We start from the raw sequence: 23,174 nt of genomic DNA, 5'->3' as shown, positions 1-23,174 counted from the left end.
TTATCCATGCATGTGACTGGCTGTCTTGGCACAAGTCCTTTCCAGGCATCTTATTTTATCTTCCTATTTTATCACATTATTTGAATTATTCTGTGTAGCAATAGTTGTAAGTTTGGCAATAGCTGTTTCAGCTATTGAAATGGCAGTGTTGCCCATTTCAAAGATTAGGGTCTTGTATATTAACAGTGTGTCTGAATGTGACTGGTCTGAATTATTAAATATTTACTCCTAGTGAGAGATGGATACTTTTAGGCATGGTCTGGTGTGCTGCATACCACCTGCTTTTTACACAGCATGTTTCTGATGATCTGTTGGGGAAGAAAAGGTTCTTCTTAAAGTTGGGAAATGATCTGTGAGAAAGAAATGTTTATTTTAGTTTCTAGAAACAGAATTAATATTTTCCAAAATAATGATAGGTAAGAACAAAGCAAGCTTACACTTCAGGTTCATTATTGTGACTTCATGTCTTTAAAGCATCATTTTTCTGTTGGGAAAATTTCTTAAAGTCTGTGACAGGTATTTTCAGAAGGTCTTAAAGATGTGTTATTAGCAGCTGTTTGGTGAATTTCTCGCTGTGTTGAATCTCCGTGAGAACATCTACTCCCTTAACTTGCCTTTTATGTTTCACACTCCAGGCAGAGACGTGTGTAGTGAAGCAGTGCTAACCAGAGCTTCAGCTAAAAGCAGTACTGGATGTGTTCTTGGGAGACCAGTGGTGTCCTTTTGCTGATACTTTCAATAGGTCACCCTAGTCAGCATCAGCACCCCTTGACTGAGTGCTGTGAATGGGAGTTTCTTTTCTTGACCATGTGCAGAAGTGTAATTCATTGGAGTCTGTGAAAATTTATCATCCCCAGTATGGGAGGTAAAGTTGGATTGACTCCATGTGTGCCACACACACCAGCCTCCAATTTTTACCTGGAGAATTGAGGCATGAGCTAGGAATCTCTGGGAGCTCATGAACTGCCTCTGAGATTAATAAATTCCCCCAACTTTGGAACCATTCGTATTTGGGTGGATGGCTTTTGGAGCTGTCAGTTCTGGGCTTGCTGTGTGTTACTCCGCCTATTGGAGCTGTCAGTTCTGGGCTTGCTGTGTGTTACTCTGCCTATTTTGAAGTGAGGGGTGGTGTTTATAGAAGACAATGGAGAAAATATAAAACAATCTCAAAGAGTATAACAGAGTCTGAGGATGTGTTGTTGATGATGCACAAAAAAAATAGCACTGCCAATGTAGTGAAGTGAGTTCTCTCTCTGTAGATGATAATCTCTGGTGTAGAAAGGCTCTTGTGTTCAACATCTGGAGTTTGAAAACCTTTGTGCAGCAAAACCAGAAAATTATTTGGATTAGTGACTTGGTGTACAGAGAGATGGCAAAAGCAGCAGGAAGGTGTACAGGGTACTAGAAAGCTGTGTAAGGAAAACATTAATGTACACTAATTCATCTCTATCAGTTCCATGTATGGTGGGATGACTTATGCTGAACACAGAGTGCGTGAGGTAGGTGTCTTCTGAAGCAGTGCCCACTGAGCAATAGAGGCAACAGCATGCTGCACTCCTGGAAATAATTATTTAAATAGGAGAAAAACAAATTCCATTTGGGCTTCTTGAGGAATGGGGAGCAAATGCTAATTCCTTTTCAGGGTCTGTTGCCATGGGGAGTCAGTTCAAATCCTTTCTAATGCCTTCCTCAGTAGCAAGTTGTGCTGACACATGCTTTTCGTGACTTCCCAGAAAGAGCAGAGAAATGACTTGAAACAAAAGCTCCATCAGAATTACCAGCCGCAGGAAGATTGGGGGTCGCTGTTTGTTAGCTGTGGACAGATGAAAGTCGTCTGTTATACAGGCTAACACAGCTTGACTGGCCTTCTGCCTGCACTAGGTGGTCTACATGGGAGGCGGGGTGGTGGTAAATGGGTGCTGGGTAACTTGTTGGCCAGACACCATGTACTGTGCCATGCAGTTAAACTTACCTGCTTCCGTCCTGGAAAGTGAAAGGGTGGCTTATGGATCAAATTATGGGGTGTTAGTACTCCAGCATGAGCCAAGCTAGATACTGTTGGAGTTAGGCTGAACTTCACAAATTGGTAATGCCACTACGAGGGAGATGTGCAGCCACTGCCACCTGCCTTTTACACCTTGGCACTGGCCAAGTGAAGCTGGGTACATTTTCTGAGTGTCCTCAGCAGACTGTTGGTACTGGGACAAGAGACTGAACAAGTGTAGGGGGCAAAGAAGAGAGCTGTGGCCTCATGTGGCAAGCCATGTCAGTGATGATAGTGCTATTTCTGGCTTGCTGATGTAGGCTGTTAGTTGCTGTAAAATGAACAAAGATTTAGAAGCAGCTTTTTCAAACTCTTAAACTGACATCAGAGCCTGTCTTTGTCTGGTGAAACGATGTATGACTAAGATTAGTGTTTAATGCTCTAATGGGGGAATAGCCAAAATACCAGGTTAAAAAAAAATAATCTGCATTTTCAGGAAGCTTCATCTGTCTAAGGAGCATACAAGTGCAACATCTGTATCCCAAGTCCAAACTCTCTGTTCCTGACAGTGCATATCCAGTGCACTGACCTTTTCCCTTTGAATAGACAACTCTGACCTTTAAGAGTTTCCAATTGCTTCCAGGGAAATCCACAGGAAACTTTTCTACCATGCTGGCTTGCACACTCTGACACCTTTACGGCTAGCATTGTACCAGCACAGCTGTTCTCATGGCACGTTAGATCAGGGAACTCATCTGGCAGAAAAATAAACCAAACCATCTCTTATTCCTCCAGACCAGTGCCTAGAGAAATAAATAAAGGATCAGTTACCGGGTGTTTTTCCTTTCTATTACCAAGTATTATCAATAATCTTTTTTCATGCTGGTGATATTTATGGATAAATACTTGCTGTTGAAAAGGAAGTGTAACTTTGGGAATATTTTTTAAGCTTTTTGTTTATACAAGATACTTTTAACTTCTGGAAGGTATCCGTACATTTACAAAGTAGTTTACACCATAGGTAGGCGAAACTTTGTTTTTTAAGTTATGAGAGCAAAATCAATTTGTGGGCAGAGATGTCATTTTGTATCAACAGTGTGGATCTTTCATCCCATGCCGCTAACGTGCCTTGCCTATTCTGCATGGCTCCTGTAGGTGTAACTTTAGCAACGTTTATGCAAGTTATTTTGAGTGAATGTTGATATTTGATGCTGATTAAAATGGAGATTTGCACAAATGATGTGTGGAACGCTTAGAGCTTGGGTTTGTATGACGGTTAAATCTAAATCTGCATAAATTCAGACCAGTTTAAATGCTTAGCAATATTTGGATGACTGTTAAGGGCTTAGTGAAATAAGAAGCCCAAGACTGCAGGTGGGTGGATGCCCCATGAAATATTGTCATATTAGGATTTTCTAATCTCTTTGGATTAGGTTTTCAGGTCTAACTGGTGTACAGAAAGCTAAGCTTTTCATCCTATGGCTACTTTGTTTTGTGGATACTGTTAAAAAAAAATAATAAAAATACAGCCCATGTTGTACAGCAGCTGGTCTCTGAAAGCTTGAAGGTTGTTCCAGCAGAGGATTTGTTGATACTTTCTGAAGAAAGTAAAAACCTCAACCGGAAACAGCAGCTCTCTTTCTAGTTTATAAAGTTTGGCATGAGGTTCCTGTTGATGGCTACTGATAAACTAACCTAGGAGAAGCATATTTTAACATGGTCCAAGGAAAGAAAGTTGGTGAGAGCATAAATATTCCTGGTTGCATGTTGTGGTGTAAACAGAATTGCAAATTACTTCAGTCATGACTTCATGACTGTCATACTCTCTTCAGTATCTGTTATTTCATAGTATTAGTATAACAAAGGGCTGAACCCTTGGACTATTGAGAGCATGTTCTAGGATAAGTGTCTTGCAATGTGCTTGCCAAGCTGCTGAGTGCTGTTGGCACTTTTAGAAATGATGTAGAGCTTGATCTGGAACATATCTTTATAGAAACAAAAAATTGTACAGAAAGATCAGTGATCCCATCTGGGCAGGCCTCATCTTGTTCCTGAGGTGTGCAAGTGAATCTTTTGCTTGCTCTCAAACTTAAGGTAAATCAGTTAACCTGTCTATTCTAATAATACGTGTAGATCTGTTGTGAAGCAAAATCACTTAGCTTTTGAATACTACCTCAGTATTCTCCAAGGAAAGTTCAAAGTAGTATTTCTACTGTGACTTGGTGTTTATTTTTTCTGTTTGCCATAACTGGAAGCAAACTGAATGCACGTGACGGCAGCCAGCAGAGATTCTGGGTGCCCCCACCGCAATCACACAACACAGATTACAGACCAGTGTTTCTCTCTGGACAGTATATTCCTGCTACTTAGTGCGTGCCAGATGGTCTTTCTGCCTTCCCGTACAGATGTCTCTAATGCTTCTAAGAGTGCTTTCTGTCTGTATCTGGAGCTAATGCAGTATTATTCCAGTCACACACTTGGTATGTCCTTTGCTTGACTCTGTATTGCTCTTCTCATTTCTAACCTTTTTCTTTCTTCATTATTATACCTTTCCTTTATGTCACTTGTAGCATCCAGTATCTCTAAACTACTTTTCACTCTAAAATTTGTCATTAACAGGTGCAAGCTTCCAAAATCTAGAGCCCTTTGAATATTCAGTGTCTTCTGGACTTTCTTTTCTGTTGAAGACAGAATTGCCAGCTGCTTGCTTTTTTTTTTTTTTTTTTGGTAAATGTTGATAGAACTCTTTACAAAATCTTTGTTTTTACTGTACATCATTTTGTGCTAGGGAAAGGAATACATTTTTTTTTATAAATCATACTTTCAAAATGTGTTCACTGGCTAGACACTGGAGCAGCAAGCTCTGAAACTGGAGGTGTGGTTTTGTCAGAGGGAAGTGCTGGTGAACTGCAGTATCTCTCCTGTTAGTAGGAACCATTCATACTATCTGATTGACTTAATATGTTATCTGTTGAAGCACTTCAGAAGCAAGAAGGGGAGAGGGCATCTGAGAAAAAGTGAGATTAGCAGTCTCGCCACCCTGTATGCTTCTCACTTAACTACCAATTAACCTGAGTGTTCTTGAGAGCTGTGCACAGGACTCAGACCTGTTTCTGTCTAGTGCTAAATGGATGTGTGCTTAATACCCTCTTCACATTTGGGACCTGTATGGTGTCTAACTTAAATATTGCAGGTAAATATTTAGATTATGCTGCTACTTTCTAAAATAGTTTAGTGCTAACCATAACAATCAGCCTGAGCTGAGAACATTTCACTCAAGCGCTGCTCACCCTCCAGCTGTGATTCCCTGGAATGAACATCCTACTTCTCTGCACAGCTCACAAGCATGGAGGTTTTCTCTGTGAAACAGGGGAAACTGTAGAATACTGTGGAACCAGGAGGTGTCAGGTGTTATGTTCTTGGTGTTAAGCCTCTTGGAATAAGAAGCATCTGTCACAACCTAGGGAGAGCATATGCATCCTCTGCTAAATTCATAAGTATCTTACACATTCATCTCTAACTTTTAAAATAAAATAATTTTATAAAGCATGCATATAACAAAACTTTGCTTGTGAGTTCACCTACTATCTTGATAAAAAAACAATATTCAACTTATCCATCTATATCTACACAGATATGTGTATATGCACATGCATACACAAGTTTAACTTATTTTTTTGTATGAAACTTGTGCAAAATCAGTCTACTTCCATTAATAACTGTTTTGTAAAGTACTGTACTTTTGTAAAGTACTTCCTTTGGAAGGACATCTCTTATGGAATGCAGTACTCAAAGTACTAAAATAACCCAGCTGACACGCGTTTAATGGAAATAAATCAGAAATAGAAGATACAGTTCCTTCAAGTTCCTGTGTTTCTGCAGACCACATAATGGACTCCCTTGCACAATTACGTGTTAATACGCTTTATCCAGATACAAAGTAGATGGATTCTTGGAACACCGGAGTAACATCTCTTTGCTCAGGTAGTGAAGCACCAATTGCTTTACCTCTTGGGATGAATGTGCTGTGCTTAGGGCTGAACCTACAGGAATTTTGCTTGTTATGAAAGAGTGATATCCCTAAGTTGAGAAACCTGTAGAATGGAAAAGTTAGGAGTGATTTCAACTCTCTGAATTGGTTGCGATATCAAGTAACTACACAAATTAGTTTTGAACTCAAATTTATATCTGTTCAGGACTTTGGTAATTTTTTGCCAGAATAGTTTTGGTGGTACCGTCCTTTCCTGTTTAAACATAATTATATGATTACTGGCACTTTTCACTCATGTAGCTTATTCTACATGTATAAAATATAGCCTGTATAACATTCTGGTCTATGACATAAACAGGATGTTCTTTTTTTACTATGTCATTGTTGTTGAAATGGGGCAAATTTCTGTACAGTTAAGTTCCTAAGTGCACGTTCACTTGAGGTGGTGGTATTTGGCCCAAAGTGCGTGATTGGTGGCATTTTTCTTTGCTTTTTTTTTTTGGTACAATACAGTAAGGCATGATCCTGGCTGGACTCTCCCAGAGCTCTGCAACAGAGAAAGCAAATAACTTCGAGGGCCATCCAAATAACTGCTGGTGGGTTTTAGGAAAGTTTTCTTACAGGATGTTTATGTCAGCTGATGTGGCCACTTTGGGATTCTGCCTCCATCCCTGACGTGCCAGAGTGAACCTTTGTTCCAAGGGGCCACCATGGTGCAGGGAGAACCCTTTGTGCAAGAACAAAGGAGCATTGTAGTGGCATGAGCCATGAAAGGGAGGGGAGGGGGCTGAAGGGTTTCTTTTCAGAGGCACTGCATATATATATCAATAGCAACATTTTTGCTGTAAGTCTCCCCTCCTTGTGACATGAGTTCTGTGTGGGCATGCATTCTTTCAATTTTGCGTAAATTCTTAGTGATGAATATTTGATAGAATTTTCTTAATTAAAATATGGTGCCACTTGTATTTTTCATTGCCATAGCAAAAAGCTTGGTAGTAGGCTGGACCATGATGGTAAAACTATTCCTACACATTTACAATACCTAACAGCTTGTGCCTTACTAATTAATGCTAGAAGAGTGGCCCCAGTTATGGCAAGCTATAATGAAAGCTCATGGCTGGCAAGGGCAAAAGTCCAAGAAATCTGGCAGACGTCTGGCAGAGATAATGAGTATTATTGCTTAGTGTTCCAATTTTTAGTAAAATAGGCCTTTAGTGTAAACAATACATAGGCCATACCCAAAGCATGTACTGTAACGGAGACTCTGGGAGTTTTAAGATAGAGCAAAACAGAAACGGACTTTTTTGGTTCACACCTGCAGTGGATCTTTCAGACCATCTCTCCTCCCCACAGAGGCAATAATGAGAGGCAAATCCCACATCTGCAATGAAAAGCTGCCTCACAAACCTGGAACCGAAACATCATAGATATCAGATTAGTATTTGTCTATCAGTCTCTCATCTGATCAACAGTGCAAGTAAACAAAAACATTACTCTACACTTTTTTCACTAAGCTATTGGCTTCAGCCCCATGCTAGCTGCTTCTCCCGCAGAAGAAAACCTTGCCACCTTCCTGACTGGAGCAGCCGTGGCTGGGGTGTCCGTGAGAGCCCATCTGATCAAACAGCTCGCTGGCAGGATAGGGGGAAGGTGGCTCCCCTCTACCTTGCCTCCAGGTGGCAGGGTACTGCTACCCCTTCACAGCACCAGTGTTGTTGAACCTTCTCTGAGATCATTCAGCTTGCTAGCCCTCCAGGAACAGCCTGCTTTTTTTTCCCCTGGGTTTGTGAGTTGAATCAGTTGAGAGGTACCTGGTGACTGACAGAAGTGGCAGGAATGATGGTGGGGGAGAGGGGGTCTGCTCAGCCATTGCAGGGGACTGCAATAGAGATGGGAGTGGGACTGTTTCCAGGTGGACCAGAAACATGTTTTCTGGGCTCTTCATGATCACCTCTTTTGCCTTCACCACTGTGGGAGACAGCATTCATTGCACTGATGTGTGGGGAAGGGGAAAAGTTCTCCAGGTTCTTCTGTTCCCTTGTACTGTGGTTGGGTCCCACAAAATGATTGTAGCTAAATTGGTTGTTAAGGATAATATGAGTCCTGTTGGCTATGATTTTAAAATGTCTTATTTTCCTTTTTGTTTTGAAACCACTTGAGCAAAACGGATCTGTGTTCCTCAGCAGAGTTGCAGTCTGGGCATTTACGGTCTAGTGTTTTACTGTGGTATTTTGTCTCGGGGGGGAATATATAGGCCATCCTGGCAGTGGTTTTATGACGAGGCTTGAGCTGCAGTGTCCTTGCATCCTGCTAGTGGTTTGCTTGGATAAAGACAGTTGACGTTTGTGCCAAGTGTGGGCGAGAAAGCAGCTGGGTTCACCGGGGTGAATGTGGGAGGGAGGTAAAATGGGAGACCAAAGCAGGCTTGTAACAGGAAGGGGTATCTGGATTGCTGAAACGAGAGCCTTGAACTTGATACAATAGCAAAGGGAGAAACCAGTGAATGGATTTGGTGTCAGAACAGGAGATCAAGGAGTCCATGGGCTTTTTGCTTTTTGTTTTGTTTTTCTAGCAACAAATATCAAAGAAATATGAAATGCTGGTTTGTGGGGCTATAACTATCACTGTGCATATTAAGTCCTGCTGGTGGGATGGATTTTTGCGAGGTCCGACTTGCAAAGTAATGGGCTGAAATTCTTTGAATAGAAGTTCAATTAAATGACTCAAACAAATACAGCCTTGTCTTGAGTTATAACCACCAGCTTATTAATGAGTTAACTTCTACTGTTTTGGTCTCTGAAAATAATTGTTCTGAGTGTTCCCATTGTCCCGGATTGTGGCAGTGGAACAGTGAGTGGCTGTGATGGAAACAGTCCTGGGCCTGAAGGGGGGTTGTTTCTCATCTCATTGTCAGCGAATGAAGCCATTCGCCTTCTCTGCACTTGGCTGGTCTTTGTTTTGTGCTGGCTTGCTCTGCATTTCCATTTTAACTAGTTTATAAACACTACTGGCTGGACCCAAGAAGAACTGGCAGTCAGGGGCTTGGCCTAGCAGAGCTCTGGGGCCTGTGTCCAAAAAGACCGTGCTCCCACTCCCAGCACTTACTGGTGATAGCATCCGTGGCAAATTACCCATGAACACTTTGATGGGCTTGTGCCTGATGCTGCTGGCGTTAGAGGCAAAGCTCATCCTGTGACAGTGCTGAGGGCCTCAGCCCTGGCAGGCGAGCAGGGAAAGCAGGGGCCAGCATGGACCCCTGCAGTGGAGGGTTGCTGTGTTCTCCTGGGAAGTTTTCTGCAATCTGCCTTTTCAAAGATTGCAATCTGCCTTTTCAAATCTGAAAAGAGTGCAGTGGGTCAGAGATGAATCCCAGGCTTCCTCCTATGCAGCAATGCCGGCTTCTGCCCTCTGATGAAGATGCTTGGTTCAGGTAGCCATCAAGGTTCCCAGCTGCCCTGGGGTGTCCTCAGCTAGTGACATTTCCCGGGAAGGGTATTGCTCTTATTTGTTCTTTTTGGCCCCGTTGGTGATTAGTTGTGTATTAGTTACACAGTAGAGTAGGCAGGGGAAGTGGAAAAGATGGTAAAATAGATTGATGATTTATCCTGTGCTGAAGCACAGGGTAGCATTGATGCTCCGAGTTGAGAGTATCTCTTCCCTGTGCAAAGCTGGGATACCTTGGGGCTGGAGGACACCAATTCTGCATTGCTGACACAGCTGCACCTCCTCAAAGGTGCTGCTCAAACTGCCTGTCCCCAGGAGAGTTCATCTCGAGCTCCCACGGACAAATGTCTGCCAGGGCCAGGGGTGTGCTGGTGCAGGGGGAATGCTGAGGGGGCTCTGCATCCACATAATGCTACTCTGTGGTCTCAAAATCAGGAGGTGATCGCCTTTGATTCACTCTTTTTTTTTTTTTTTTTTGGATAACCTTCACTGGGTGGAATTCATAGTTTTGTGGTGTTGTCTGATGTGTCTGTAGTTTGTTAAATATGGGACAGCATCATTAAATGGATTAAATTGATCCTCTCTCCATGGCTCCACAATAGCCTGCAAGGGGCGTGGGGGCTGGCTGTAACAACAGCCACCCGTTGCAGGTGCTGTCGCTGCTGGGTAGGGTGGGCTTGCTCCAGCAGCCTTGACCTTGCTGGTTGTAAGCATGGCTGGTAGCCTGTCTCTAGTGCCGTCCAAGTGATCTACCCTTTGCCTCCTGTCCTTGGAGATGGGCATCTTTGCAGAGTGAAGGACTATACTTTGAGTGAAGCTGATGAACTATTTGGTGTAAAGGGCTCCAATGAATACGTTTTTACAGTGCTTGTAGTTGTTATGCATTTCTTGTAAATTAACTCATAATTATCTATACTCTTTCTCTTCATAGGGTCGCTGCCTTTGATGGTGAACAGAAAGTCATCTTACAATGAGTTACTGGAGTCTGGATAAGAGACGCTGTCTGCAGTACTGCAGGCACTTCTTAGTGGATAATGGTGTATTTCATGGTAAGTTACAACCTATTTTATATTTTTGCCTTCCTGTGTTTTGTACTGTCAGACACCACTGAAACTTCCGAGCAGCGCCTGTGTATTTTGTTGGTGACGCTCCTCCCAGGGCCCATTAGCAGTCGGTGCTACACCAGTCTCCATTCGGCCCTGCCTCCACCGTGGGGCGACGGCGGCCGAGCTGGCTGTGGCCGCTCCGCGGGTGGGCTGCCGGGGCCGCCGCCGATGGCGGGGGGTGGCACGGACAGAGACGGGCTGGCCGCCGGCGGCGCCGCGCGGGCACGCCAGGGGGCGCTCCGGCACCGCCGCCCCCCCCGAGTGCTGCCGGTGTTCGCGGGGGGGCCGGGGCGGCCGCGGGGGGTCGGCGCCGGGCGGGCGGGGGGCTGCGCGGAGAGCCCTTCCCCGTCGGGTCCGGCCACCGACACGCAGATGCAGCTGGCAGGGAAAGGGCTCCAGCTCCAACTAGGGCGTGAAAGCCTGGAGAAGAGCAGTGGCTGGAGCATAGGCAAAGGGCACAGTTGCTCAGGGTGCAGGCAGCGATTGCATTGTTTTGCAGTGAAATGGATTAATTGTGTTCACACGGTCTGGTACTGCTGTACACATAAACTTTTCCTCCTGAGGGATTTCTAGAACGGCTCCAGGAAAATCTGCAGATATGCAGGTAAGTGCATATCTGCAGTGCAGATAAGATATATAAGTGTCAGGAAGAGCTTGGCTTCCAAGTATTGATCAGAATTTTGGGCAAAATAGATGCCTAACAGTGATCCCTAATTAGTCCCCTATCAGCTCCCTACATCTTAGTCTCTTGCCATTATAGATCACATGCTGGGATCGATCTTTCAGTTGTTGAAGTATCCTTCTGATAGCAAAGTCAGGAAATACTCTCAAGACATTTTGGTATAAAATACTTCCTTTTCAAGACTTAAAACTTGATATATCAACTTAACAAGAGTGCGTGTGCGTTCCCCACACAGGTTTCTCTCCCTTTGCTGTGTAGCTTTACCCTTGGGCACAGGGTAAGGAGCAGCACTGAGCCCAGTCCGTGTTCCTGCAGTGGATGAGGGACCACCAGGATTCGGGAGCCATTCCTGCCTGGACTGGACCCCTGCAGGTCTAGTCTAACCTAGTCTACCCGTCTACCTCTAACAGTCTACCTGTCCTACCAGGGGAGTGACTTCCTAGTGCTGTTTCTGAGAGGCCCCAATTTTGTATTTCTTACTGCCTTTGAAGTCAGTGATTAAGAACTGTCACTTTAGGGCAGATTTATGGCACTATTAATGACAGCAGCATGGAATGCCTATAAATTAAAGATAGAAATACTCATCTTTTTCAAAAGCACAGGTTTTTTTTCCTAGAGAACCTACATCACTATTTTCACTGTGTTTGACAGGAAGCTGGGGAAGTTTGCATCTCACAGAACTATGATGCAACCCACTGTAAATAAAACTATTTGCATATTTGTCACTGTTTAGTGAGATAATTAATAATTTGTCAATTTGTGCATCTTCTTAACAAAGGCCTATTCAGAGAGAACACCATTTTCCCCCTGTACTGCTTTTTGCTTGCCCATAGTCATTGCTAGTTCTATTTGGGACACTAGAAGAATGTTAATAAATTTTCTGTAAGTCTGTCTGACAATGGCATTGTCATATTAATTCATTTCTGTGTTACATTTGGGACACACATTACAGGGAAGGTGCTTCACAGGTCAGTCACTGGTGAACCTGTCATCTCTATGCTCAACTGTTCTGCTTCTCAGATGAAACTGAGATTCATTCCTGGGATTTATCAGGCCACTCCTGCAGTCCCACTGATTGTGGTGGGATCATGTTCCTTCTGAGTTCTCTCTGCCATTGTGGAAGAAAAGAGTTGTCTTGCAGGTGTCTTCACCCAGGTCCACCTTTCCTGAGTCTGACCTCTCTTGGAGTGTTTTGGTCAATGCTTCTTAATAACACTTCTCTCCAGGAAACAGTCTGTTCTCTAGCATGAGCATATAACTGGAGCAGCTACGATTTGGATGTGTATTTGCAGTTTTGCTATTCCAGATCAAGTGAAAGAAAAGTCTGGTCCATACTGGGGGACTTGAGGTGGTATTTTATTGTAGAGCAGCACGATGTCTTTATCCTGCTAATGTTGTGAAGGCTGGATAATGAGCCATTAGCACAAAGTGTAGTAATCCATGAACAGCTATTGAGTGATGAGTCTGCAAAGTGATGATCATCTAAAGTAGAAGACCTAATTAGCAGGAGTCCTAGACCAGAAAGATTCTATGGCTTAATTTATTTGTCTTCATTCATGACCAGACAGGATTAATTATTTTTCCCTGACAGAATGCTTCAGGGCTTCCCATTTGTCTCTTCAACCTAAGTGAAACACTGCAGTGACAGTTACTTTCACCCTAAGTATATAGAGGGAGCTGAAGTCCCCGCTGGTCAGCTGCAGAGTGGCAGTTCCCAACAGCATGATGTAAGGCAACAGTGTGCATGTCCCCAGGAATTAGCATGTTGCTCCTGACGCTTGGGAGAAGTTGGTTTCCTATGGGACTGTGCTGACACAGATAAAAGAGTTGATGGAGCTTTTTAAGGATTTGCTTTTTGTTGGTGAGTCTTCTGATCGTGTAGGTCCTGACAAAGGACAGTGGGACAAGTGGAGGTGAGTGGGCTGGGTGTTCGCCCCCATTCCTGATGGCAGCCTCGCAGTTAGGATTGACCCATCCTCCTTGTCTCTCTCGGAGAGACCAAGTGGAACCAAGTGTGAACTCTGGGCTTTGCATGACTAAGCAAATGCCAAACAACTAAATTGGGACTCACCTGTGTCCAAGACCATATTTTCTGCAGCAGACGTAAGGAAATTGTACTTGTTTAAAACTTCTTTACACCACTGGGAAATTAGGAAAGAAAATCTAATGTGAACTCTACGTGGGAAATGTACTGTCTGTTAGTAGGGAAGGTACTGCGATCCAACCCCTAGTGGTTTGCTGACGTTTCAGTGTTTGGGTTGTATGTGTCCAGCTTTAGTGTTTATAAATCCAATTTATGCAGTGTTTTAATGATTTTTTTTAAATTATTACTATTATAGTTTCATATTCTGGCATTGAGAACATGGCACTTCAGGAGGCAAGCACACAGAGCCGTTGATTAGCTTATTTTTCTACATTTATGAATGCTAATATTCTGTAATCACTAAACAAAAAGAAGCTGTGACATGTTTAGCAAATAGCTGATTTTGTCTCAGCAGTTCTGAGAGTAGATGTTCATACTTATCTTATTAGAGTCAGTTACTTATGCCAATTATCTTAAGTTCTCTCAGAAATATAAACCTTTTGTTTAAATTGCATTTCCATAATTGTAATTAATTCTCTCTCTTACTTTCTAATTTTATCTTCTGGTCTCTTCAGCTCTTTCCAGACCTGTGTCAATGGGGACTTGACCACTATTGGTAGGATGTCATGTTAATTCAGTCTTGCTCATTTTATCTAAACTGCAGTCTTCCGTTCAGAGCAATGGAGCAATTCAGTTGTATTAGGCTTGTCTTGGAAGGTCACATTACAGTGGCATGGTTATCTGTAATTGAACCTGTAATCTGGAAGAACTGTTGCACCTCAGGTGCGAGCTAGCCAGATAAAAATATCCCACTGTTGGTGTTCTTAAAAAGCATAGGAACATCTTTCTCCATAGAGAAAGGACTGCAAGCATCTACAGAGGTACAGGATTTGCTGCTCATCTGCATTTGTCTCTGGTGTTTCCTTCATATCCTTCTGGGACCTGCATTGCTTTAAGAACCTGAGCAGATGGTATTCAATTTGTTCATCTCCAGCTGAGATGTCTAAGTGCAAGAATCTGCCGTGGACTCCATAAATGAGAATGCAGAAGCTCTGTTTTTATTTGCGGTATTTTGAACATCTTGTTTTGTTGGGGGGGTGTGTGGAAAAAAAATCAGAAAAACCCCACAAACAAACCCCCAAACAAACCAACCCATCCCCCCAAAAAACCAATCAAAGGGAAAAAAACCCCCAACTTCAAGCAGAAAAACACCCAAATAAGACTGCAGCACTGTAGGTATAGCCTGTTGGAATGCACGGTGCTTCTGCATGAATGTCAAGTAACTTCACTTAGAAGACTAGCAGTGAACAATTCTGCTCCAATGTGGGAGACTATCAGCAGCAAGCGAGGGATGGTGGAGGACAAAGCGTATGAGATATGACAACAGGAGGACAGCACCTTGCTTGTGTGATGCATTACTCGGAGGCAGATGCAGTTTTTAGTGTCGTGGAGTAAGGTGTTAGTGCTGTGAGGCCCAGCCTAATGCAGTTCTGATCAGCAGTATTTGAGCAAGGGAGATGAGGAACAGGCAGAGAAAAGAACTACAGAAGTGGAGATAAGATGAGCCTGGTTTGTTTAGCTTGGAAAATCAAAGATTGAGAGGGAATGTGACTGACTATAAATGCACTGTGAAGAGAAAGATCAGGGAAGAAAAGGTTTATTTGAACTGAAGAAGAAAGTTGGCACAAGAGCAAATCAAAAATTGTCCATGAGTATAGACAGACACAGGAGAAACTAACATACTTTGAGGTGGAGATTGGTAAGCTTTGCAAAAATTGTTAAAGCATCCTATCTGTGCTCTTGCTATGAAGTAAATGTAATTAGTAGCAAGACAATATATCAACTAATGTGAATATAAGGCTGGAGAACTGCTTAAGTTGTCCCAGTTTAATTCCTGTGTACAGTGAACTACAAACAGCGGTGTTTCCATTCCATTCCGGAAAATGCTGCTGTACACAGATGAGGCTACACTCTACCACATTATAATGATGCTTTGAGACACTTGCATGTTGCATTGATACACAACTGTGTGCCTTTCCACAGGGCTTTGACAGGTTCTCTTTGAGTAATGACTGAATTGTTCATACGTGTAATGCTGAACTGTTATATGCATCAGAATTGCCTAAGGATTTCTCATAATTTTCTAATTTTATTAGGAAAAGCTGCTAATAGCTACATTTGCAGGATATTAAAATTCTTATCTGTTTACGTCTGAAATTTTTGGTTACAGAAGTGGAGGTTGCTGCTGAGTCTTGTACTCCAGGGAGTCTTATCTGCCTAGAAGCAAAAATGTCAGTTTTCTTCAGTAACAGCGAGATGCAGCACTATGTGCACTCAGAGAATAGCAAACTGAAGACAGATCTGGGTTTAAGCTATTTTAGCAGTTTCTGTAGAATAGAGCAGATAAGCAATTATAATGTTTGGAATAGCCTTGAGGACTTGATGAACCTACTTTCTTTTCCTTCCTCTTGCAAACAGTGCCAAAATACAAAGTACCTCATCGCTCTTGGCTTGGAAGACTTTTTTTTTTTTTTTTTCTCAGGGTTTTCAAGCTGTAAAAGTGGATCACTTTTTATTTGTTTGCTGGCAATAACAACCTAGGAATGACTGTGTTGTCAGACCAAACATCCCTCTACTTTGCTAGCAGATGTTTGGGGCTATAAAGAGGGGGGGAAAAATAGTAACAGCCCTTCCTGTGGTGCATACTCCCAGCACCTGCTGGCCAGCAACGGAAGTACTTCCCTAGCCAGAAGCTGCATCTAGGTAATTGCATTTATTAACTTTACATCTGATAAGTTTTTCTAAAGTTTTTTGACCATCTGTGGTTATTGACTCAGAAATTCATGTTGGTTTCCCTTCTGCTTGAAGGGAAACAGTAATTTCACACAAGCGTGCCACATTCAGACTGTAATGGTTGGAGCAGGTTTCGGTGATTGATTCCTTGACCTTTGAAAGACCATTGACTGAGTGTACTGAACCGAGGGCCGAGCCTGTAAGGTAGATAGGTACTTAAGTGTGTTAGGCATTTTGGTAGCTTTGAATGTCTGCATTCTAATGTCTTACTGAGGAAATGAATGGAGAACACTGTGGTGATAACACTTTCTTCTGCTCCTGGGAAAGGGAGAGTGGCAAGAATGGGAACTTCATTCTAGACTTCAATATTGAGATCCTGAGCCACTGCAGCACAGCTTTGGTACGGTGCTGCCATGGATATCAATACTTCCACTTACTTCAAATGGCACTTTGAGATAGGCCACTCAAACATTTGTCTCATGCCGGCGCTAAGCAAACAATATTTTTCACTAATTATTTTGCTGTCTGGCAACGTGCAGTGACCAGTGAACTTGCAAGGGAAACTGCTGATCTGGATTCCTGCGTGTGCTCTTAGGCTCTTGTTTCGGGCATATCCAGCTCATCCTTCAAAACATTCTTCCAAATTGCCTGCTTGTATTACATCCCAAGTTGAGGGGGAGAGAGAGACTTAGTCCAAGGCAATTGCTTTTTTTGAGAGATCATCTCAAAGATTTGCCAAATGTAAAGGATGCAATTGTGCACCACCTTTATTAGATGAACATGTACTGCTGTTACACAACCAGTTTTGGATAGCTTCACAAGAAATTGCTTATGGCAGATGACATTGCACTGTTTTTCCATTCACTTCAGTCTGAGAAGCTGAGCTTTTGTGCAAATTCTTGTAGGATTTTTTTGCTTCAGTGATCTTGAACTTTTGTGCCCAATGAAAGGGAATATAAAATGCATTATGTTTTGCTTTGTATACAGTAAAATGGTCTATTTTTGTTATTAGAGCACAAAAGTTTTGGGGGTACAATATTAAATCTTTGCAGAATTGCACGTATTTGTTAAGCTTGATGTTTGCTGATGGGCAATGCTTTATAATTAGCTCTGCTGAAACCTCATGCAAGCCCTATGCTTGAGGCTACAGTGTTAAACATGCCAGATGTAGACTCCAGAATTCAGGCTTGTATCTTAATAGTCAGCTTCAATTTAAGTTTTATAATGATGATTGGGAAAGCAGGACAAGTTAATGGTGCAATAATTTATATTTTGGTTCATGTTCCGATTTATGTAGGGAAATATCCACAAGTCATTCCTTGGGACAGCCAGGTGTAACTGAAAATATGTATGTGAGAAGGGCACTAAAGTATTTATTTATTAAGGTTTACATAGATTAAAAAAGTGACTAAAATGCCTGAAGAAACTGCCCCTTGGTGCTCCATTGAATGTGTAACTACCTTTAAGAACCTTATGTCTATCGCTAAATGCATCCTTTGGTGAAAGGAGGAGTTTCATGTCTGGCATCTCCCTCGAGCCAGTGTATCAGGCTGTTGAGTTCTAATGGCAAGTGGATTTCCCCTTCCATCTTTGTATATTTGTCAGCTTTCCGAAGAACCATCTCTTCATTAATGGCAAATGAGTAGAGTTGATAAAAGTTTTAATCTGATAAAAATGACAAGTTTTTCATGTAGCTAATATAAAGTTTTATTCATTGCTAGCTGACTTTTCATGAGGAGGTTGTATTACAGTTTAGGTCTAAGATTAAATTTGGATGATGAATATGAAGTTGTTGTTATCGTCTTATTTCATTATCTATTTACTGTAAGAGGTAGAAGTTCTCTAATCAGCTTTTCTTGCTTTTTAGCAGAATTAGTCTTTGTACCAGTTTCCAGCTATTTTGACAGTGAAAAAGGAAAAACCAATGAGCCAGAAAATTAATATTCTTCTGATGCTGTAAATTCAAAACTATTAGTTAAATCATATTCTCATTTATTGGAAAATGAATATTTTGCAGTAGAATTTGCACTGCCGTGGCTCTGTCCAGTAATCTAAGCCTTGTGAGGTATCATAGAATGGTTTGGGTTGGAAGGTACCTTAATCCAGTTCCAACCCCCCTGCCATGGGCAGGGACACCTCCTACTAGACCAGGTTGCTCAAAGTCCCATCCAGCCTGGCCTTGAACACCTTCAGGGGGGCAACCTGTGCCAATGTTTCATCACCCTCACAGTCAAGAATTTCTTCCCAGTATCTAATCTAAATCTCCCCTCTTTCAGTTTAAAACCGTTCCCCCTTGTCCTATCGCTCCCCTCCCTGATCCAGAGTCCCTCCCCATCTCTCCTGTAGCCCCTTTAGGGACTGGAGCCTTCTCTTCTCCAGGCTGAACAGCCCCAACTCTCTCAGCCTGTCCTCACAGCAGAGAGGCTCCAGCCTCTGATCATCTTCATAGCCCTTTGTGGTGTATGGTTTTTAGTGTTCAAAAACCAGGCTTCCATTTTTGGCAACTTGGCACGTGCTGATGCTTTTGTTAATAAATTTTCTTTAATTGTGAATGGGGTTGCAGCAGCTGCATGGTGCCACAGGCAGGTTCGGATGCTGCCATGTTGTGGGGAGAGAAGGCAATTTCCTGTGTCTCAGGGCACGGGCAGGGCTGTACCGCAGCTGGTTCCTCAGCAGATACTTTGGAGCATGGCCACTCAGCCCTGCCAGCACAGGACTGTTGGCTCTCGAAGGGGACCTCTATGTGAGCTTGTGTGCATACAGCCCTGAGTGGCCCCTCCGCATCCCTTCCAACCTATAGGAGAAAGCATGAGGCAGGATTTTTTTCCTGGAATTACTGATTCAAGTTTACATGGCATAAATATATCTTCTGTGCTTTTTGAGGGACTTTTTAGCTGCTTTTGTAGGCCAGCAGACTTGAGCTGCCTGGGGAGGAGAGGCCTGAGTGCAGCAACTCCTGTAGCTCTCTGTCTGTCCTGTTGGTCATCCATTTTGCTGTGGGAATATCTGCTGGTTATGCTGTGGGTTATTCACTTGCATGGATGAGCTGGGAGTGCCTCGGTGGCGGGTTTAATATCTCCTTTCTTCCAGGGAGCTAGAAATATTGACATTGGTTTAGCAACTATACCCCAAGACAAGCCAGCACTGTTTTGTCCCTCTGGCATTGCTTTCGGCACAAAACAAGCCACGTTTCCCTCATCTCAGCTAGAACCTGTCAGCTGAACTACAGTGTATTTTATATTAGAACATATCTGTAACTATATGCATAGAAGAGAAGAATTACAGTTTACAGGTATTGCAAGAAAGCTTTAAATCCCCCTTTTTAACGAAATGTCACGGATAGTGCTTTGACACTGTCTGCTTCATACCTGGAGGTACTTGCTGTCTTATCTCAAAATAATTCCAGTGGTTTAATGACAGAACATTTTTTTTTTTGATTGGCAAATTAAGAAGAATGGAAAATAGTATTACCCCAGGGGAGATGGATTTTGAGTGCTTTTGTAGCTGAGATTTGTCAAAATCTATTGATGAGATGAGGGTTGGAGGACGGCTCACGTGTTTCTTGAAACCAGCTTAAAAAGTTGAAAAAACCTACACTTTTAAGCATGCAAGGCATTGGCAAAGGTCTCCCAAGGAAGGGCAGAAAACACAAGTAGGAAAAACAGGCATACAAGTGAGTCTGTTTCCTCTCCTGCCAAACCTTGTCTTGGGATTGTGCAATACCTGTGAAACAGGCTGTTGAAAATATGTACTGTTGTCTTATATTCAGAAAACTTGCTTGTTACCATCAACTCTGAGATGTTGATAGAACTTTGTGTGCTGTGGCTCTGCAGAGCACTCCCAGCAGGAGTGTTGTGACCACTCTGAGAACAGGGCATGTATGTGAAAGTGAAGCAAACTGGAAAAATGCAAGGGTTACTTGGCCAATGCTTAAAGGTGCAGTGTCAGGTGGTATAAAGTGAACTAGTTACCTTTTGACTTTTCCCTTTAAAGACAGTCAAACTCTAATGTAGAGTGTCTTCCAAGGACACACCAGTTTCAGATTTGACACTGACTGACAGGGCTAGGGGTTGGATGCAAAACCTGGCTGGTCAGTGGAGAGTTGTCGTGGTGATTTTTTTTTTTTTGAAGTTGAATAAACCTACAAGTATTTTCATAGCATTTGGCATACATCTCCTGAATTACATAGAAGTCTTCATTTGTTTGCTGTAATGTTCTTGCGAACCCGTATAGCATGCTCTCAATTTCTAAAGCCATACAGCATTTAAGCACTTCTGTTTTTAAATTGAACTTTATTTTGAAGACTAATAAGGAATGTATTAATGATTGGGCAGGGTTTCTTACAGAGCAGTTTTGGTGCCAAAGATGCTTGTGTATAGCTCCTCTCATAATTAATAGAATGATAGGAGTGTGGAGTCATTTGCACTTAATGCTTTATCAACTGTAATCTGATATATCAATAATTAAACTGTAGAGTGGTGACAGTTTATTTTTTGTTGTTGAATTGCAATTATAAGACATCAATTCATTTGAATGTAAATGTATTGATAACTTTCTAGAGGCTTCAGAGTGATGACTTCATCCATTAATCTTGTGAACTGAGGTGTGAACCAGTGGTGGGGTAATGATGTAGCTGTTCCATTTCCCTTGTCATAACTGAGAGTGAGTGACACATCTCTTGGCAGAGCATGATTTCTGCTGTGTCTTGCCATCCTCAGATGAGTGTGTTTAGAAGTACAAACTTTGAGTGCAGCCAAGAATAATCCTACAGTGGGTTTGGGGGGTTGTGTCTCTTTATAGGTTGCTAGATATAGTCAACATACATCTTGCGGTGTCCTGCGATCTATCATGACATGTGGTGACTGTGGGAATTCTTACTATTTGTGTTAGCAATAACTAAGAAATAATAATTTCTCACTAAGTAAAACATGTGTCACCTCCACTTGTGTCTTGTCTCCCATCTCAAGCTCTGCAGGCATGTAGAACTATGGTGTTTTTTTTCCTCTTTTCAGTCATGCCGTCTACTGTGTAACTTTTCCCTAGCATATGCTAGACAAATTCTGTCCTCTTTTATTGATGTCACAATCTTTGAGAATACAGCTGGGAATTCCTTTGGTGTGCTGATGTAAATGTCACTGTGTAAAAGCCAGCTGAATAGTGAAATAATCAGGAAATGCCATAAATCAAAGATGCAAAGCGTTATATATGGAGCCTACTTTATTCTTGCCATGTTTTCCAACACTGTGTCCCCTTGGGCTCCATCAAAAGTAAGTGTAATTCATGCAAGTCTGAAAATTTCTGCCGATTGTTCCACACTGACTATAATCCTACTGATTTCAGTAGCATTGAGTTGGCTTAAACAATCATGGTATTTAGCCAGTAGCATGGTAATGCTTTATAGCTACTGGGAGAGTTAGTGCTCAGCATCTCACAGGAGACTACTTGTTCTTATGAAATCAAATGCTCAGTGATGCACAGACTAAACCATTTGCATGCTTTGTGCTCTAACTGGCCTGATTCTGCAGAATGGCTGTTCCTCTTCAAGTTAATGACAGAGATGGGGGAAGGGGGCACAAGACCTGGGGGAAAAGGAATGCAGTCCACAGAGGTTCTCCTTCTACCTCACAGAATTCCCTGGCTGCGGATGCTGGGAGTTACTTTGGAGTGAGGGTGGTTTTTCTCTTCTGCATTCAGCCTGCGTCACTCTCCCATTCTTTCACTGAAGGATGGTAATCCGTTCCTGACCGGCATCCCTAGGTGCCAGCAGGATTTCCTTGTGCTTGCCTATAGAGCTGCTCTTCCCAGGCGTTACACACACTTAATGCCTGGAGTGTCTTAATCGCTGTGCTGTGCATGCATGTCTCATACCAAAAGTAGTCACTCCTCCTGCATTCCCGCAGCGGCAGCACAGAGCAGATGCTTCCAGCTGCCCTCTCGGGCTGTGCTTTTTGGTTTTGAAGGAAGTTGCCTAGTATTGTCTCTGGATTTGTGCTTTTCTGTCTTTGTGTTATGGATCATGAAGATTTTGTCGTTCATCGTAAAGAGCAGTGCTGGCAATGTTCTCCTGTACTTCTAAGGATTGCTTTCCAAATGTTTTAGCTCTGGAGACATGAAGATTAAATTGAGGCTTTCCTGCCGTGAGAATTTCCATTCTACTTGCCAATAATGCACAAGTTCCAAATTTAATGGCAGACCTTGAAGTATATAAAAATTTAAGTCCAGAAAAAGGTAAGGATGTTTGAGTTTAGAATTACTGTAGGAAGAGCTCATAACATTTCTGTAAGTGCTTATAGAAAAATCAGGTAACTTTTATCCTTATAATTGGTAAGTTACATACAATAATTATGTGGACATTATTAGTATGAAAAATGTGTGTGTGTGTGTATATATATTCCTGAATATTTAAGAGGGAAATTTGGTATTTTTGTATTGACTTGAAAGTACATTTCTCCATGAAAACACGTGGATTGCATGTGAGATACTGCTTCTATGATATAGACAAACTGCACTTATATATTATCTTAAATTATTACAAACATGTTTGCCTTTTAAAAAAAAAAAAAAACCACAAACATTCTTGACCTTTTCCTCTATTGGTCAGTTTGCTGTGGCATAGCTTTCTATGGAAAAGAGTTTCTGGTTTTTTGTTTGTTTTTTTTTTCTAGTAGCACTTATAAATAGTATAACACAAATGTGTACAATTCTGATCAAACAGCATTGGATGAGAAAGATGTGTCTCTTCAAGAATTGTAGAAGGGTGATACAAATAAGGAAGGCATCTTGAATAACTTTGTTTAGTAACTTGTAGTTTAGAATGTCTGATTTTGTTCAATTTAAGTTAGCGCTGGATGGAAAGTGGTAATTAGCTTAAGCCTCTAAGTGGATATAGAGTAAATGCTGTAAAGAGAAGAAGAAATCACGGTAGATAAAGTTTATTCTTGTATTTTGCTTATTCTTAATGAATGTTGCGTTATGTGTCTTTAAAGAAAAAACTTACAAAATACACTTAGCAAAGCTGGCTTGTCAAAATTGGGTAGTTCAGAAGACATTTTTCTAACAAGATTATCTATAATTATAAAATTAACTAGTCT

General features: G+C 42.1%; 1 protein-coding gene across 4 annotated transcripts in view; it reads left to right on the top strand.

Annotated features, from left to right (window-relative positions):
* Positions 1 to 10,354: 10,354 nt before the first annotated feature.
* PLCH1 (phospholipase C eta 1) overlaps positions 10,355 to 23,174 on the top strand; it is a 72,542-nt gene continuing 59,722 nt past the window's right edge. For 3 of the 4 annotated variants that reach the window (XM_063339356.1, XM_063339354.1, XM_063339357.1), the window contains exon 1: positions 10,355 to 10,468. In XM_063339356.1, coding sequence (XP_063195426.1) covers positions 10,390 to 10,468 — 79 coding nt within the window. In that variant the 5' untranslated portion in view covers positions 10,355 to 10,389. Of the gene's footprint in view, positions 10,469 to 22,126; positions 22,312 to 23,174 lie in introns of those variants that run through there. The other variant, XM_063339355.1, reaches the window with a different exon arrangement.

The sequence above is a fragment of the Chroicocephalus ridibundus genome, chromosome 6 (assembly GCF_963924245.1).
Source record: "Chroicocephalus ridibundus chromosome 6, bChrRid1.1, whole genome shotgun sequence".
Lineage (NCBI taxonomy): Eukaryota > Metazoa > Chordata > Aves > Charadriiformes > Laridae > Chroicocephalus > Chroicocephalus ridibundus.
The sequence above is the reverse complement of the archived record's forward strand: the minus strand, read 5'-3'. Positions and strand labels throughout refer to the sequence as shown.